Consider the following 18639-nt stretch of genomic DNA (forward strand, 5'->3'; position numbering starts at 1 on the left):
GCTTAGATGCTGGAAAGTCCCCGCACAACTTAGAGATGTGCTTCGGGTCATCGTCTTGTAATATAAAATTTCTTCCACAAAGTCGAAGTCCAGAGGACACTGCATTATGTTCAACAACATTTTTATAGCCTTCTTTTAAAATTCCTTCAATTCTGACGATGTCACCCACTGAAGATAAACAGAAGCAACTCCAGATCATGATGGAACAACCACCATTCTTTGGACTAACGGATTAACCAATGTGGCACCATTTTTTCTTCAGTTTACCGTCTCACAAACTCAACGCTTGGATTCAAAAATTTCAAATTTGGATTCATCCGATCCGTCCACAGTACGTTTTTCCCCTCTTCAATTGTCCAATGTTGATGGTTCTTAGCTAACTGTTTCTTTCGATTGTCTGGTTTTAATAAGGGTTTTCAGACCGCTACACAACCATGAAGTGTTGCTTGTTTAAGACGAAGTTTTAGGTGTTGATCGTGGTTTGTCCAATAAACTGCTGGTCTCCTTGAATCGTAGTTAAAAATAAGAGCTTATTCCTCAGTTTATATTATTGCAAAACACCAGAATCATCTACAATCTTCTATAACACAAACAATTCTCCCACTTCCTAGATTATTCTAGAATCATCTACAACGTTCTGTCACTTTTAAGAATCTTCTGCACCTTATTGGAATATTATAGAAATGTTTTTTTAAGTTTTTTCGATTTTTATACATAATTAAATATTTTAATAAAAATTGGTAAACAAGTTGTTTCTATTTAAAAAAAAACAATTTGAAAATTAAGAAAAGTTAAACGTGATTCCAAATGTTTAGGCGGGAGAGTATTTTGACGCTTCAAGACCTTACCTTCCTTGGCACATCTTTTTCTTATTTCTGAATTTTTTTAACCTGGAGCATGGAGTGCGAAGGGATATTAATTAATAATTGATTAATATCCCCGATGTTGCTGAAGATATTCGAACCTGGATCTTTCCAAAAGGGAACTCTGAAGAGAGAAGGTCCAGATGCAAATTTTTATTTTGAGTTCTCACCTTATATCATATTGACTAAAATCAAAGTCTTTTACAGTCTCATTTTGAAAGTAAGCTTGGCAATATACAGCACTCTGCCAAAAGTATATCGACACGATTGGATCTGGAGAATCAAGACTTCCAACAAAACAATGGTGCAAGACCATGGACCAATGACCTTTTCCACAGAAATGAGCCAACCGCAATACTCTGCGGTGTATATACTCTATGAAACAACTACAAGTCTATAATGCCCAAGAAACCGACCGATACTCTTTGCATGTCTTAGTGTTCATTGCACTGTGAGGTTATAAGGATATTTTTAAAATGGTGTGCGCAATGGTTGTTGAGTTAGTTTTCTGTAAATAAATTTAGCTTCATGGTGTGCACAAATATTTATTGATTGGGGCTAATCACAAACTGGTCATTAGATGAGGACTTACCAGTCCTCACCTATTGGTCATTTCTTTATAACTTACCTCAATTCATGAAAAAAAATTCTTTATTAACACTCCGCTGGAGTCTCCAACTTACAAACTATTTTTTTGCCCTCTTTTGGTTTAAAGTTTACTTTTAAAACTTAATATAAATACTAAGAACTGTGTCCAATCGTCCAAAACAAATTTTCCTCTTATGAGGACATCCATCATAAAAAAAAAATATATATCACAATCCTGCTGTAGGCGAATTAAATCACACTAGAGTTCTGTAGGTTGAAACAGTCAATGGAATTCACTGTACAAACACCATGCAATCTCCAGTTTCTCTTCACCACTGGAGATGAAATGTCCACAGAATGGCTTTGGCAATAGGAGTTCGCTAATAAGCTGATCCTCTTAAAACGATGAAGGATCCTTGAACTGGTAGGCTAATACGAACTTCCTCTTCTGAAAGCTAGTCAATATCCCGGCAAACGGATAACGTTCTTTGCACTGCAAATACGGACTCGGGCGCAGTGAAGGGTGTTGTTGAACAAGCAACGTGCAAAGCAACGTTGTGATCTGTACATCTGCTACAGGTTCGTATTTTAATGAGTTTTATGACCACGGGTTTAAGACCACCCACTAGGATATATTTTGTAAAATCCAGTCCTTGAATTTGGATATCCTTGTACACACTCCTGGCATGTTGGGCTCTGCACAACCTATTCCCCAGGAAATGATTCCGGCTAGAAACCAGCGGCCATCAGCACCTTGACTTTGCAGTGGTCCACCAGAATCTCCCTGAAAGACATTAATCACGTTAGCTACTAGAAAACACAGAAACAGATTACGCTATCAAATATAGAAACACATTTTGCTTATATCACTAATGTTTGGATAGAACAACGTCAGTCTAAACACTCAAATATTTGAAATATAAAGCTCTTGTTATAAAAATGTCCTGTTCTGGTATCCAAAAAGAGTCCCTACTGCTTCCCACGACTCATCCATCTGTGGACAGATCTAAACTAACTGCTGCTTAACTGCTGCTCAATGCACTATCTCCACTTCTGATGCCGTTACTTCAATCAAAGAGCTGTGGCATTACTTTGAGTTGAAGTTCTTGCTCTAAAGAAACTTATTGAAAATTGCCCTGAAATCTTAACATTCGACCAATAAAAATGCTATCCAGTTCCAGCAATCAACGACTCGCTGGCTGAAAGAAGACTTCCTAATGTAAACCTCCTGTAGTTTAAAATTTATGACTGCTAGTTCTGCAATTCTTTATAACAGCGAGAATTCCACCTTCATTCTTTTTGCTAATCCCTCTCAGAGCTTTATAAACTTCAATCAGGTTCGCTTTAAGGTGCCTGGTTGCCAAGCTCTGTTGCCTACATAATCGGAGTTACCCCCTCCCCCCTCATATGGTCGCCCTTTTGCCGATCTCACCTTCGAGTTGCCCATCTTTGGACCCTCTCAAGAAACAAATGTCTGCATACTTGAACACAGTATTCCAAACGTGGTCTTACAATTGCCTTATACAGTGGGACTATGGCCTCCCTAACTCTACAGGATAATGTTGGATAAATCATCGATAGAACACCATGGATTTTCTGGGCTGCCTGTTTGCACTGCTCAGAAAACTTCATATCTGCCCATATCGTAACTCCCAGATCCCTTTCTTCTTCCACTGCTTTTAATTCAACTCCAAGTGTATAATTTATTTTGGGGTTGCCACTCCAAGTGTAACATGCATTTAGCAGAATTAAAACACAACAACTGCCATTTCTCTGACCATAACTGAAGTCTGTTCAAATCATCCTGAAGTAGCGCTGCTTGGTACTGATGATTAACGATTGGTAGAATCGTCAAATATTTCAAGGTGAGTGTAAATCCTTATTGATCATCCCTCGGCCTTATTTGTTTTGAATAACTAGGTGATATGTTAGAAACTTTTGACGTCCTAAAAAGTTTATTTTTCACCTCATTCGATAATCCCTGGTTCAGTCAGATGCAAAAACTAATGATGCCTGATAGCCCACAATGAATCATTAATTTATGTCCTAACTTTTGATGGATGTAATATCCCAATTGCAATACAGAACAAGATTTAAAAAAAAAAAAAAAAAACCTCCAAGGTAAGACTTCCAACTGCTGGCAACTTGCCCTTCACTTTATTGGCAAGGAGAGATGGGTGGATAGGTTTAACGGGGTCAGTTTAAGCTTTATTAATATCCACATAAACGAGCCATCGTTAAACCAGTTTCATACCAATCAACTTTCTACCTTAATATTTAATAACGTACTACTGGGCTACTTAAGGGGATTCGTAGCCCCCCAACAGAAAATTGCTGTTAGGTGTGGACGAGTAAATCGTGTCAAATAACTGCACTGGACGGTCATACACATGCGAAGCCATTTCGCCAGTTATTTCTATTAATTACATACGTCTGCATCGCTGACCTCAAAAAGTGCGGGCGATTCTAACTACCCCCGACCCACCAGATAATGCGCAGCACAGACTATCGTTCGTTTGTGCCATGACCGTGGTACTAGGTGACTAGAGAGCTCGTGCAATGACCTCATTACCCATATACCGGTAGTATTAAGAAAAAAAGGAAATAAACACTCATTACTTACTTGACAAGAATCTCTGCCTCCAGTCTCGTATCCAGCACACATGAATATTTCGGGGATGGACTCGTGTCGTCCAGCTGCTAAAAACATATTTTTACATTTCTCGTTGCTAATAATAGGCACTTGGACCTCTTGTAATACTGAGGGTAAAACACCACCTGGAAAAAGAAAATACAAAGGTCTTAAGAAACAGCCTCGAGGTGTTAATTCTTAAGTTTTAATCATTTATTGCGCATCCCATTAGTCAGCTCTGTAACTATGGAAACAGCAATGATGCCATTGGATGTGGTTTGACAAACTTTAAGACTGAGAGAAGACAGTCTCATTGTTAGAGCAGTGGTATCTCAAAAATTAATGAATTTATCGGTGCGGATTGTAATATGGATTTTTCCTTTAATAAGAAAGTGCTTATATTGCTACATTTGTATCAAAATTGAAAACAATAAATTTATTTACTCCTCTTTTAGCTTACCTTCGCTTAGACGACCCCAGCCAGTGACCGTAGCATTTCTTCCAACCAAAAGGTTGTCGTCAGGAGGCAAACAAATCGGTTTGATGTGTGGGAGATAATCGATAGCTTGTTCCAGTCTTACCAGGGCCAAATCGTTCTCGTAAGTAAAGAAATTGTAGGCTGGATGCACCACCTTTCGTTTGACGTTTCTTTCCAAATATGGATACGGTTCTTGAGTACTTGTAAAGTCATATTCGCCAACACGAATCCTTATCTGGGCCAGCATGAGGCTAATAAAAGAAAAGAAATCAGTAATAACATTTCCTGGTTTTTTTTTGAGACTTATTGTTTGACAACACGTGAGCAATAGTGACGCCATCTTTAAGATACTTTATCCAAACATACGCAGCATTGTTAAGGTTAAATCTTTTATTATCTGCAATTTTCATTGTCTTAGATGTAATTGCAAGCAGCAATACCTTTAAAAATGAATTTTAAAAACTGATTTCCTGAGTTTTTCAGGAAATCAGATTTTTCCCGCGAACTGCGCAAAGTTAATTCCCATGTTCGTCACCAGATGGCAGCACTAACAATTTGTAATTCATTATTATATAAAACAAAGCAAAGTATCTGTAGAAATTCTTGCTTAATGGTATTGATCATGCGCAGGTTTTGTCCAATGGTTGAGGGATTTCTGAAGTGGTTTTATTTAAATAATAGCTGCAGTGTCTGTGGATATTTTTAGACTGGCAGAAGACCATTGTTAGAGCAGCAGCGTCTGAGAAATTAATGCATTTATTAGTGCGGTGGGTAACATGGGTTTTTCACCCAAAAAGAACGTTTTTATTTAATTGTGTACATATAACTTTTGAAATCTTAAATAACCAACTTGATGTCCTTTCAAAACAAGCAAAAATCTATGTGGGTCATCCCAAAAGAGATACGAGGGGGGGGGGGGTTGATTATTGTTAACTTTAAAATTTTATTACTTGTGGAGTTCGTTCTCCTACATCTAAATAATATATAATGCTCATGTACTTCCTTCATTATAGTATATAAGCGTGATTTTAAATTTAATAAACACCTTAGAGGTCTAATTGCCTCCTGATGAAACACAATTTTGAGCATCCCTTTTTAAAAGTGGGATGCAGACTTCTGACATCACTATCTACATAATGTGCAACCCCCCTACATTTATAGTCTAAATTAAATCCAATTAATGGTCCATATGAAAGAGTGAACCCTGAAAGGAATGTTTTTTTACACTCAGTGTACATTCTGGATGGGACATTTCGTACAGATTGAAGCTTTAAGGGGGAGGGGGGAAGATTCTATTTTTACCATCAAAAACACTACTTACTCATCCACACAGTGGCCTGCGGTTATAATCCACTCGTCTGTTAATATAGCTCCTCCACATCGGTGAGTACTAGCAAAGCCAAAGAAGGAAGTACGTCTAACAGACACCTGGAATAACCAATCGATTAGAACGTTTCACCAATAAAAAAACAAACAACCAAATGTACTTGTTTTCAACAATTACTGTTCTTTTACTAACCTGCCATGGCCAAGCTCCAAAAGCTGAGTTCTTCCCTCCTACTACCTTAGTCTGAGGTAATGGTGCCGAAAGACCACATTCCAGAACCCTCGGTCCTTAAAACAAAGAAATCTCATTCAAAAATTGATTACTTTGAATTGTTTAATATTCCATTGAGGTTCTTATGAAAATTGTCAAATACTAGATTTGGTTGATCAACTTTTACCTGTGCTGTTGGAAGAGTTGGTAACGTTGCCATCTAAAAGATTCTCAGTCTGGGTGTGTATATTGGAAGCCGATTCCATGAGAGGATTCACCGTAGTGACCGAACCCTGAATCCATGGTGATACCTGTGGTTGGTTCACTGGAGCTACTGTAGGTGGCACTAACGTAGTAGGTCTGTGGTACACGGTGGAGGAAGGTCTCTGATTAACAATTATCAACGGTTGGGATATAATAGCAACGGAGGGCCCTGTGACTGAAGTCACCTTGTTCACTGTTGCGTAGGTAGGTTTCAATGTCACCGGAAATCCACTAGATGGAGTCGGTTTGTATTGAGTTGTGCTCGCAATAGGGATGTAAGGCACATCTGGAACGGTATTATCTTTGTCACTGTGGGAACAGCAGCTCCCCACCAAGAAGGTATCGATACATGTCCCGATTTGTTTACCATCACTTTTAATACAATCCCACACAAACATACAAGTCCCTCGCTCTCCAAGATTGTTGCTGCATGACTTTGGCCGAATCTGAATAGGGAACACTAGAAAAGGAAAAATAAAAAGGGTTTTAGATGAGTTAATACGTAATTTTCAAAATACAACACATATGTGGCCTTCTGCTCATGCGCTAAACTGGCTTCTCCAAAAGACTACACACCCCAATGGTTCTGTCCAAATAACTCTGCCTGTGACTTACACCTAAGGCTAAATGGGTGGTAAAAAAAAACTACCCCGATTTGAGCGTTAACCCAGCACACAAAGGAAGCATGGCCTAGTCAATTATCACTAAAGATTGTGATCAAAGACACCAGGGTATAATACATATTTGTGGACACATGGAGCTAATTAGGGTCCCAATAGGTACGAAATGTTGACTTTAACAATCTCTCAATCTACTTCTTCCCCTCCTGCGCTTACAAAGCGTGACGAATGCATCGAGTTCCGTAGTGGCCCAACCTTAGGAGGGGAGTTTTTTTGTCTTCTATCTATGGGGTGGCCGATAAATGCTTTCGCAAGTCAGTAATAGAAGGAATGAAGGTTCCGGGTTTCCTTGAGCAAATATCTGATCAAGATCAAGGTCAACGAGGGTATCTCATCGCGGTGGAGAGACGAGCAATTTAGTTATTTAAAAGTTTTGATCGAGGTGGTCAGGTTACCAGTTGAGCCTTTTCAAGCTCTTAAAATCCACCGCGCCTTCAACCACTAGTAAAGTGAATTTCAAGACGAATTTATTGGTGTTTCTTTAGCTTTTCAGTGGTAAAATTAGAATGGAAACATTTTTCCTCAGTGAATCAATTCTTCCTTTTTGTGTCTCCTCCTGTACATCCTTGTTCCGTTCTCTTAACCCACAATTTTTTTTATCCTTCACCAGGACTGATTCATCGAGAACTTCAACTGAACTCTGGGTGTTCCACGAACGCGGGAATATATTACTCTTGATTGTTTCGTAGGCGCAGAAAGACACACCCGGTAACCAAAGGGTAGATGTACTAAATGTTAATGACCAGGATATTGTCTACTTTCAAATTTGGAGCTGAATCTGAGCTGAAGACAAGCGTATATCGAATTCGCCCTTTTATCTCCAAATGTACGAGTAATTCAACTTGTACATTTGAACTTAGTGTGACACGAATATGCACTACACCACCTTAAGGTTAACATTATCCACGAAATTGCGCACGGATGTGCTATCTCGAGCATTCGATAATATGCAACGTAGTCCAGATGGACCACATTCAGCAACTGAGACCAATTTACTAGCATAATAAAATTTCAATTCCTAAGAAATCCCGAGGACTTAAAGAATCATCTTTATAATGAGAGCGCATCTCTAACATCCTCACCCCCCCCCTTCTCCAGAATTCTACAAACATTGCATATTGAGAGAAACGCAAAACTTACCTGCATCCCACATCAATAGAAAAGGCACCAAAGAACTCCAGGCGGGCAGATAGTTGAGTCTCATGATAGGACTTCAATCCACTGTAATTGATAAGAAAAAAATCTTTAGTGTTCTAATATCAGTACAATATTAAAGATTGAACGCGGTTTATTTCCATAGAGGACATTAAAAATTCAAACAAGTACCTCGAAATAGTTTAATCCAACAAGATGGTCCTGGAATGATTAAAGAATTTTCTTTTAAAAATTATTAGCTAGAAACACCACGACATTGTAACGCATTTAATCTCTCCCACCTACCCTACTAGGTTTAAGTCTACACCTCAACCGTGATCGACTACAGCGACCCCATTCGTCATTTTTATCATCAGTTTATGGGAAAATTCGTGGGAACATTGGGTTGTGGAACCCTATGATTATGAGACTACCTTCGGGTGATAAAATGATCTCAAACTGGAACTGCAATCACGAGGTCCATTGGGATTATAGAAGTCTGTACTAAATTGAAAAAAAAATCGTGTTCGGATGTGGGGCCACATCACACCCCACATTAGTAACAGGGACAATTACCAACCCTTAAAATAGTACCTCGCCTTCCTCCTCAAAAGAGACGAAGTAGGAAGAAGACGTAATTCTGAAATCAAAAACAAAAACCCAGTATTTGCTTAATCTCCATTTTTCCCTAGATGTTTGCCACGGTCGATCAATGCCTCCAGGGAACTTCCCCCCGTTTTCCTCCCACTTATACCCCACTTCTGTGTTTTAGAGACACATTAATCTGTTTCGCATCCAGTAAAAACTTCCATAAACCGGTTTATCTGAGAGGGACTAGAGCAGGCTCTACGGTTGCTTCAGGCACCATGAAGTATGACCCAATGAGCACCCCCCTTCCTCCCCCAAACACTCTGTATAATACCTTTTTCTAGTGAAGGGTACGAACTACTTAACCGCATCTCCACGGCGTTTGGACACTGTTTGTCTTATCCCCAAACCTGAACCACTCATAGAGAAAACACAAATATACAGACACGCGACTCGCTACCAACCCTGAATTATTATCTCAATGCAAGCGGGTTGGGCGTCTGTAGTGGCTTTGTTGCTGCTCCAGAAAGATGAATGAATAATTTATTAAGGCCCAAGGACATCAACCTTGCTCTTGTTTCTATGGTTACTTGATTTAATGACAGCCTCTTTAAGAGTCCGTCCTAAGAATGATGTATTGTCTTCTAGCGAAGAGCCTCTTTGTATGTAGGAAGATCGCTAATGAAAATCTCCAAATGGTATCCACTTACGTTCATTGGTGTTCTCACAATGTCCCATCCATTAGCAATTCAAATGTAATGGCAGGGTCAGTAACCATTTGAACGAGAACCAGACGGATACGTGGTAATTGGCGCGAGCACTGTTATTTGGGGACATCACTCCAATGATTCGATAATGAATTATGCAATTATAGCGAGGACTGAAGGGGAAATTGAAAAGAAAACTGGTGCGAGCGAGAATTGGAAAAAATAATTTGATTTAAATGCGTGATGGGAGTAAAATATCTTAGAAGAGAGATTGTAAAAGATATCTGCAATGACCATCTTGGATTATAGCTTTTAGATAGGATTTTTAAAATTTTAATGATTGTAGACCAATATAGATTATGGTTCAATTTTTGGTGAATCTATTTATTGTGGCCATAGTGCACCAAAATTGCAAGAGAAAGTAATTTGATACTTTCACCCTCGTGGGTGGTACATTGGTCATAACCATCCTCCCACCCCAGTGGAAATGGCTTCAGTTCGAATCCAGTCAATGAGAAGACAAATTCTGTGGGCTTTTATTTTCATAACGTGGCCAAGTTAATGGGTCCCAGATGGCTTTTGTTCCTGAAGCTCAGGTTTTTCTTACAACAAATAGAAAATTGACTGACAGAAGAGCCGATATCTCATATATTCCATATTATGAAATAAATTAATCTAAATCCTAAGAGATTGGTTCGTTGGTTGGATGTTGTCTTGAATTTGCCTAGAGGTAAAATGCATGAATTCTATGAACAGTTTGATTTTTAGGATGAAAACCCTGATTCAAAAAATGATAATCGAAAGCCATGGAGAGATTATTAGTCAATCTCAAATAGGTCTTTGGATTTCTGAATATTTTTGAAACGGTGGTCATTAATCACTTGAACCATCTTCGGTTACTGAACTGGATACGTACACTCATGTAATTAAACAAAAAATAAACTAATGCAGATCTAGAAGTCCAATGTAGAACCCGTGCGAATCCAGAAGACATCAATTTTATTGGTTAAAATCGGCCAACGATAAAATTGCAATTCCACCCCTTGTAAACATCCTTGATGGGACTATGCTGCTGTTGTTGTTGTAAGTTTTAGGATTTAGTCGATTTTCTGTTTGCTGGGCGAAAAACCCGAGTTTCCGGGAGAAAAAACCATGCTACCATCGCCTAACACTGACTAATTCAGCCACGTTGTGAAAAAAAGCCCATAAAAATTCCTCAAGCCATCGAACTCGTGTCTGTTCCACCCAGTGTGGGGAGGACCCACAAGGACGATGGGACAATAACCGACAAAGTAAACTGCCACAAAGGTTAATAGTTTTATAGCCAGAATGGACAGTTGAGTTCAACGGTTTTAGAAAATTCATTGGTCTATTGGATCTACAAGAAGAGGTGGTGGCGTGTTCTTTTTTGGTTGGTGTAGGAAAAGCCTCAGTCGAAAAGCCAATGCGAATACTAAAAAAAGATTCTTGGGGACTAGTGAAGAGAGATAGATAGAGAAAGAAACAAGATCTTATTGGAGTCCATGATTCACACTTTAATACAAACAGAACTTTCGTTCTGTTTGTATTAAAGTGTTTCTGGTTTTGAGAATTTCCTTCCCACACCGAGTGTAAAAGACAGTGTTCGAGTCCCATCGATGACGCGAAGAATATTTGTGGGAATTTTTCACAGCATGACTGAGTTAGTCGGTCTCAGGCAAGAGCAACATGGTTTTTTCTCCTGGAAACTTCGGTATCGTCCACAGAACACACAATTTACAAAGAGTATAAACGGAGCAATATGACCTTAGTCGCTGATGCAACGCGTGGATCACCAGTTTGTCTGCAGACTGAGTTTTACGTGTTCTTTGCATTTTAAAATGAGTGACTTCATTGATCAGAGAATTTGCATCAAATTTTAGAAGATACTTTGTGTCATTGACTTTTCAATAGTTGGTAAAGTTTAAATCCTCGAGATTATGATCCTCGCCATGTCTATTTTCAACTTCAAAAACCAGTGATCCAATCACGCTTGTTCGTAATCTACGAGAGGTCAGATCATCAACAAAAGAAAGTGATATTTCTTATGGGACATCAATCGATTTTAACACGAGATTTGGGAATGCGATATGTCTCCACCAGATTAATCCTCACTGATGATCACAGACTGTGGAGAGTTCTGGCATGCGAGGATCTTCGTTCAAATCCACATTTTGCTTCATCCATGAATTAAGAATTTCTTGCGAAGTTCTTTGTGAATGTTTTCTTCCATCCACCATATTGGAGTTAGCTTCCTGTCAGAAATGCTTCAGAAGTTGCAGAAACGTGGGAATTGATGTAGTGTCAAGGAGAGTACTTCTAAGGGGAGGGTCCTTCTGATTATTCGGTAAACTTCCATCATTTCTCAAAAATTGATACATTCAAACTCTTTATTCTCACTTCGATAATTCTTTGTTGAACTTAATGGGGTCATGTTTGAGATAGAACGAGAGTGGTGAGTGGGTATGAGGAGTGGTGAAGTGAGGGAAAAGTGATTGGTTCCTGAGTTGATCTCCCGCACAATAGAACTACTTAAACAGTTGATAACGTTCCTGGATTTCTTATTGAAACCTGTCACCAGGGATGAATCAAAGAAGAAATATTTTAAATAATTATCTCAATTATTTTGTTTGAAAATTAAATTTTTATATATTTGAGTACTACGTATTACCCTTCTTAAACTTTTGCATACTCTCAGATATTTTTCTGTACACTCCTTTGAAAAAAAATGGTAAAACTGTTGTTATATTAAACACATTATGGACATTTTAGACCAATGTCCAGTCATCTTCAGACAATTCTTCCCACTTGAGTTCTAATTTGTTCACTGCCATTAATATTGGGATATTTCTCAGAGTTAAGGGCAGGCACCCACCAATGTGACCTCAAACCACCCAATACCGATTAATTTAAGGAGTATGAATCAACAATTACCACTAGAGCAGTCACCATCCCGATTCATGGAACCACAGACATCTTCTATAGATGGCGATAAAAATTCAAACATACAAAAACGAACTTCCGTTTTATGTATTACAACAGCCAATACATATTGTTTTCGTGCCAAGGCAATTGAGTCTATGAGGCATCAATATAATGTCTCCAAATTAAAGCTGGTTTTCATATTTCATATCATATACTGACACCGGTTAACTCGGCCACAGTGTGGAAAAGCTTAAAAACTCCCAAGTCTCAAAGGGAAAAATAATTTTTTAAAAATTCAAATGTAGAATAATTTAATAGAAATAATCTATACCTACCGATAAAAAAGTTTTGGTTGGAAATTTTATCCGATAATAAACATTTTCCCATCCCACACGACCAAAAACGTCTTCCATCACAAGAAATAATTCTTGTGAACTGAAAAAAGAACCAGACAGACTGATAGGTGCCCGATTTAAGTAATGGCACCCTCACTGGATAACAATATCACTTTATAAACGGCGTACTAAGATTGAGACGTCCGAAATGACCAAAGTCCAAACTTACCTGTAGGTTACTAGGGGTGGTGGAAGTCACCATATCCACTTATACGAAAAACCACCTTTGCCAAGAACACAGGACCGCGCAGAGGCACTCAAAACAGACTCACACATCGTGCAGGTATTCCACAAACATACAGAGCGCCCAAAAAAACGCCGTGCCAGACTCCAGCAGTAGGGGAGGTAGAAGGAAGAGGTCTGGGTGTTAGCGGTAACGTCTTGCTCCACTTATCGCTGGCTGGAACGAATGACAATTCACGTGATGGTTGCAGTCGGCGAGGATGTGCCGTGTCATGCGAACCGTAAGAGAAAGATGCACTCGCTTACGGGCGATGTTCCGATATAAAGGCGCACCGGCAAGTCTGGTTTTGCAATAACCTACTTAAGAGCAAATCAAGCCCTCCTCCTGCTGCTGCTTCCAGTGATAATTTTACTGCTTGTTTGCTCTTCGGTTTTTACTGGGGTGCCTAAGTTATTATTAGCTTCGGGAATAGGGGACTCCGCGGATATTATAACCCGGGTAATTTATAGAACGACCCCTCCGATGAGGGTATTTTAATCTTCTTAGATTTCCCCAACAACTGCGAACTTTGATTATAAACGAACCAGTTCCGAAAAATAACAGCGATTCTTTCAGTCGTTACAATAAATTCAGTCGATTTCTTCTCCAAAGAAAATTCGAAATTAAAATCCTCAATAAAGGGCCGGCTTTCTTAAGAATGGGTGTAATCGAAGGATTGGTAAAAACAAAGTTCTGAATTCCATGAAATCTTTGAAAAATTTTCTCTTCTCTCTTTTTTAAGAAGAACCGTTTACTTCCTAGTGAGTAGAACTCCATAGGTCATCAGACCGTAACCACACTCTCGTCTCAGGGCCGGCTTAACAAAGAACTGAGCGTAGTAGACGTGCATATTGGTATTGGGAGGCAGTTCATCCTTCCAGAAATTTTGACCTGCTTAACGACTCTTAAGAAGGTGGTTAGCATCCCAGATTTCCACGGGACCATGGAATATGTTCGGGGTCACCCACCCCAATACACACAAGGGGACTGTTTATTGAAAGCTAGCAGTGAAATCAAAGCACGCGTGCGAGAACTCTACAATGGATTGAAATATGTTGGCAGATCAGTTCAGCTGGAACAGTTTCACGTTTTGTTCAAGACCTCAAAGTATGAATTATGGAGTGCATCCTCCTCCTCCTTAGAGAAGACGTTTAACTCCCCCACCTCCACCCTCTTCTCTTCCCAACAAGCCTCGATTGTAAGACGCACGCAAATGTTGACTAACAACTGGAAATTATGTAAGCTGGAACATATTAAACACGAAATACACTCCTTCACCAAAGATTTGGAACTTATTAAAAAATAAACAAAGCATGCCGCATGATCGAATCCACGTGATGCCACGCAAATAGTGTAATATTTTTAAATTGCCACACTCTAATTGCAGACTACTCTGACCCTATTTGACTGTCCCACAAAAATTAACATCTATTTATACATTTTATGTCCAATAAGTCGATTTTGAATCAAAATCCGCCGGTATCTAGCCATCCAGTCATTCGTGCTGCATCTTTAGAAATTAACCAATTCGAACCCAGTAGAGAAAGTCGTCCAACTTAAACACTCTGACCCTATTTGACTGTCCCAGAAAAATTAGAATCTATTTATATATTTTATCCACAGAAGTCGAATTTAAATCAAAATTCACTGTATCTAGCCATCCAGTTAAAATTAAAATCTGCCATTATAGCCATCCAACGTAAGTGGAATTCTTTTACACACAAAACCATGTATTCATGTGAGCATAATAATAGAAAAAAATAATCTTATTTTATTTTTTGTAATAGCCGTTGCCACTACTTTTTGAACAGCCCTCTAACTTCATATTACAGCTTCATTCAAAGATTTATTATAAATCTTTATATATTTTTTTAATAGCCGTCACCACTACTTTCTGAACAACCCTTATATGTAACACAACAACAGCTTCATTCAAAGATGGGAGGGTGTAGAGTTTTTTGTAAATGCGTGGTTCGTTTCCTTCTTCGATGTCAACAGCACAGTAGCTTCCAGGAAATGAACTGCACTGAAAATTAATTATAAAGAATGACACTGTTGACAAACTACATCCAGCAAACCCTCTGTCCAACTACACGCTGTGTTTTCTTACATGGGGGAGGTAAGAAGTTAGTAAACACACAAAAAGCCATACTTTCAGAAAACCCGGAAGAAAATTGCTCCTTTTACTTCCTGGGAGCCAAAAGCATCCCATAAATCCGTGCAAATCCGGCTTTGGGATATGCTGCGTTCCTGTGCTAACACGTAAACACCCTCTGCTCCCCCCCCCGTAGTTTTCAGACATTCAACGCGTTCTTTAATGTTTAAACGCAATTCTAATAATGGATACTTTTCTTTAACTGTGTTCGCCATCGCGAAAAATAAACATTACACGCATCAACGCCAGAGGGCGCTGTCTTCGCTTTGTGAGTTTCTTTATGGTGCCGCGAGAAAAAAGAAGAAATCGCGCGGAGCAGTTTATGCCACAATTCGAGGAAGCCATCAAAACGATATAATCGCCAATTGACCTAAACAAATAGGTCACCCGTCTCGTAAAGGTAGTTATGATTACTAAAACGCCACCTTGTGCCATTTTTAAATATCTAATTACTAGTAATTTAACTACCTCAGAGTTAAAACAAAAAATACGATTATACGTGTTCTCTTACAACTGTTATTAAAATCAAGGAGGATATAAGTAAAGTACATTACAAAAATGTTGACTGTGGTCGATCTTTCTATTTGATTACGTTTATTTGGAATATGAAAATCCTCACTTTCAAATTGGAAATGAGAGTAATATTCCTTGAGCTGCTATTTTGGAAGGAATATTATTATTTTATCTCATAAGTTCCTTGTTTTGTGATGGCATCTGGTGTTGAGACCAGTGTCAACACCAGATTAATTCCTTTTCTACTAAATTGAAATCCAGTTAGTTTACATGCAGACTATATTTTTAGGGGTAAGATCCATTGTTTAGCCTTTAGTCTTTAGCCTTTACTATACAAACTTATTGTCAGTACGATACAGTCCTTCAGGGACCTTTCTAGAGGCATCCGCACACCTAAGCACGTCTATAAGACTGTTAGAGTTTGGATTGAAGGGTCATGTACCATGACCCTTCAATCCAAAGCACAGTTTTCTATTGGTGTATGGGCCAATTTTTTATCTTGTGAACGAATGCGACACTGGTAACCAAGATCATGCACATATGTGTTGCGACAATGTTGACCGCAGTTCTTAACGGATGATTCTTTGCAGGGCTATCCTGTCACGCTCCTCAGCTTCTGAAATTTCCCGAGGTGATTTCGTGACGGTTTCAGCACCAGTCCGAATCCATTTGAATATCACAGCATCAATAATGTACCCAGGGATCTTTAGCGTCTTTGAAATGTTAAAAAGGTATTTAATTTAAATTTTTTAATTTATAATTTTATAGCAACAGCCACAGGAGCCGTCTACTACCCTTATTGAAAGTCTTGTACGCAGAGCAAGTGAGTAACATTAAAATAATTAAAAAATGAGAATTGAAAGGATTGCATAGATGTATAGAATAAAATGTACACTAACAGGAAAAAAGTATTGGTACAATAATTTGGAAAATGAAAAACATTTGTAGGGTTATCTACATTTTACTTCTCACAATTTTGTAGATAAATGTGTAATCTTACAGCCACTTATTAAGAAATATTCAAATACATAGCAAAAACAAAGAAAACTGAAGGAAAACCACTAAAGAATGAAAAACAGACTGGCTTTCTACCTTTGAAAACCTGAAAAAAATCCAGCAAATGAAAGGTTTGTAAGTGCTGCCATCTTGTGGCAAAATAAGGAAACACAAATAAATATTTTTTTCCTATAAGTATTTTCCTATGTACTTTTTTTAAAACTACGTAACTTATTTTAATTGTTTAATATTACATTTAAATTGTGTAATATTAAATTTAAACTTTTAAATTTCATAATCTTTCATCCTCTGAATATATCTCTAACTGCTGATTGCAGTTATCGATATTTGGCTCATGCACCTCCGCTCTCCCATGAAAACCGAAGTTCTGTAAATCAGCACGTGAGGAATTCGATATCTCAGACACTGTTGACACCTTCAAGTCCTGGTTGGGGTTTTGCAGTGAATGATGTGATGATATATGCAAATCATCGAACAAGCTGCAATTTGGAAGCAAAAATAATCAGGAAATATGTTGAGCCATTGGTCAGCGTGACGCATCCAGGCCCCGGGGTAACCTAAAATGATTGTACATGATCCATTCCTGCACAATGCGCGTCTTTGACAAGGGGCGTGGTCTCGTTGAAAGAGTCCAATACCATTTAGATACATGGAATCCATGGGGAAAAACTTGGTCCGAAACAATGTTCAAATGGGACCTGGCGGTGTGTGTTCAATGGGATGAGGAGATCCAGTAATACCCATGGAAACATCCCCAAAACCATGACATGATCAGATGCCCCAAACAGATATATTTGGGGAAGGTTTCCTGAATTGGACCAGCCCCTAAGATGGACCACTGAGTTAAATTGGTTAACCCTTATCAATAGCTCCATAATTTTTCGAATTACTGCCAATTTTCTTGCTATGTGGTCTTTTAAGTACTTTAGAATTCTAAATACAAGATGGCGCTTTGTTGGCTAGAGAAGACCATGGACTGTTTCCTAAAATGGACTCGCCGCCCAATGAAGGAAACGTATTTTCAAAGATACTGTTTAACTGTTGTCAGTCAGCTAAAAAATACACTGCTCGACAAAATTAACAGACCAAAATGTTTTTCTTGAATATTTTTTGAACAATCTCACCGAAGGCGAATATATGATATTTTAGGAATCCTGGCATGCAAATTTCGAGTATCCAATAGAGATCGATCTGTTGGATACTGATACCTTACAGAGTTGGATATCGAGTATCGAGTTCAGAGTTACCTGTTGGATACCATACAGAGCCGCACAATATGCAAATTATTCATGTTTATAAAAGCAGGGGTTGCGACCAGATCACTTCGTTCCTGTTTTTAGGCTTGCTCAGTGGGACAGCCACATCTCCAGTACTCAGGATGGCAACTCATCGCTTTTAGATGAATCTTTGAGATGGCGGGCCATTGGACGACTTCAAGTGGGGCAGTCACAGGCAGAGATGGCACGTTGGCTTAATGTGTCATACAATGTCATTTCAGCACTATGGAAGCAGTTTCAAGAGACAAGAACCATTGCAAGAAGAGATGGCCAAGGTTGGCCAAGGTTGCCCAAGGGCTAGTCAAACAGAACAGACCGCTATCCGGCTCTAACAACAAGACGGAAACCTACAACACCCTGTCATCAACTGTCTCTTCAGGTTGCTGGGCCCACAGGTGGAAACATTTACAACTGGACTGTTAAAAAGCAAGTGGTTTGTATCGCATTAATCCCAAACCATTGAAGAGCTCGCCGAAATTGAGCAATGAACGTGTGACTTGGGTTACAGTTCTGCTCTCTACAAACGAATTCTCGACGCTATTTCACCTGGAGACAACGAGAAATGCGATACCATCTCTCCAACATCAGAGAAAGGGACACTTAAGGTGGAGGCGGTGTGGGGTGGAATAATGATCAATGGCAGCC

At 38.9% G+C, this 18639-nt stretch overlaps 1 protein-coding gene across 1 annotated transcript; it reads right to left on the bottom strand.

The window, feature by feature from the left end:
* Positions 1 to 1885: 1885 nt before the first annotated feature.
* Positions 1886 to 8471, bottom strand: LOC150091778 (serine proteinase stubble-like). The gene is made up of 8 exons (XM_090385695.1): positions 8369 to 8471; positions 8183 to 8263; positions 6286 to 6822; positions 6081 to 6175; positions 5883 to 5989; positions 4544 to 4812; positions 4075 to 4229; positions 1886 to 2235 (listed from the first exon to the last, which is right to left on the bottom strand). The coding sequence occupies exons 2-8, from the start codon at positions 8244 to 8246 to the stop codon at positions 2077 to 2079; spliced, it is 1386 nt and encodes a 461-aa protein (XP_090241821.1). The 5' UTR covers positions 8247 to 8263; positions 8369 to 8471; the 3' UTR covers positions 1886 to 2076.
* Positions 8472 to 18639: the final 10168 nt, after the last annotated feature.

This window comes from Mastigoproctus giganteus, chromosome 1 (assembly GCF_048544385.1).
Source record: "Mastigoproctus giganteus isolate SK-2022 chromosome 1, ASM4854438v1, whole genome shotgun sequence".
Taxonomy (NCBI): domain Eukaryota; kingdom Metazoa; phylum Arthropoda; class Arachnida; order Uropygi; family Thelyphonidae; genus Mastigoproctus; species Mastigoproctus giganteus.

Coding starts and splice junctions, on each gene's coding strand:
- LOC150091778 (XM_090385695.1), bottom strand. CDS start 8,246: ATGAGACTCAACTATCTGCCCGCCTGGAGTTCTTTGGTGCCTTTTCTA. Junction 6,823..8,182: donor TCTATTGATGTGGGATGCAG/GTAAGTTTTGCG, acceptor TTCCTTTTCTAG/TGTTCCCTATTCAGATTCGG. Junction 4,230..4,543: donor CTGGGGTCGTCTAAGCGAAG/GTAAGCTAAAAG, acceptor TTCTTTTTCCAG/GTGGTGTTTTACCCTCAGTA.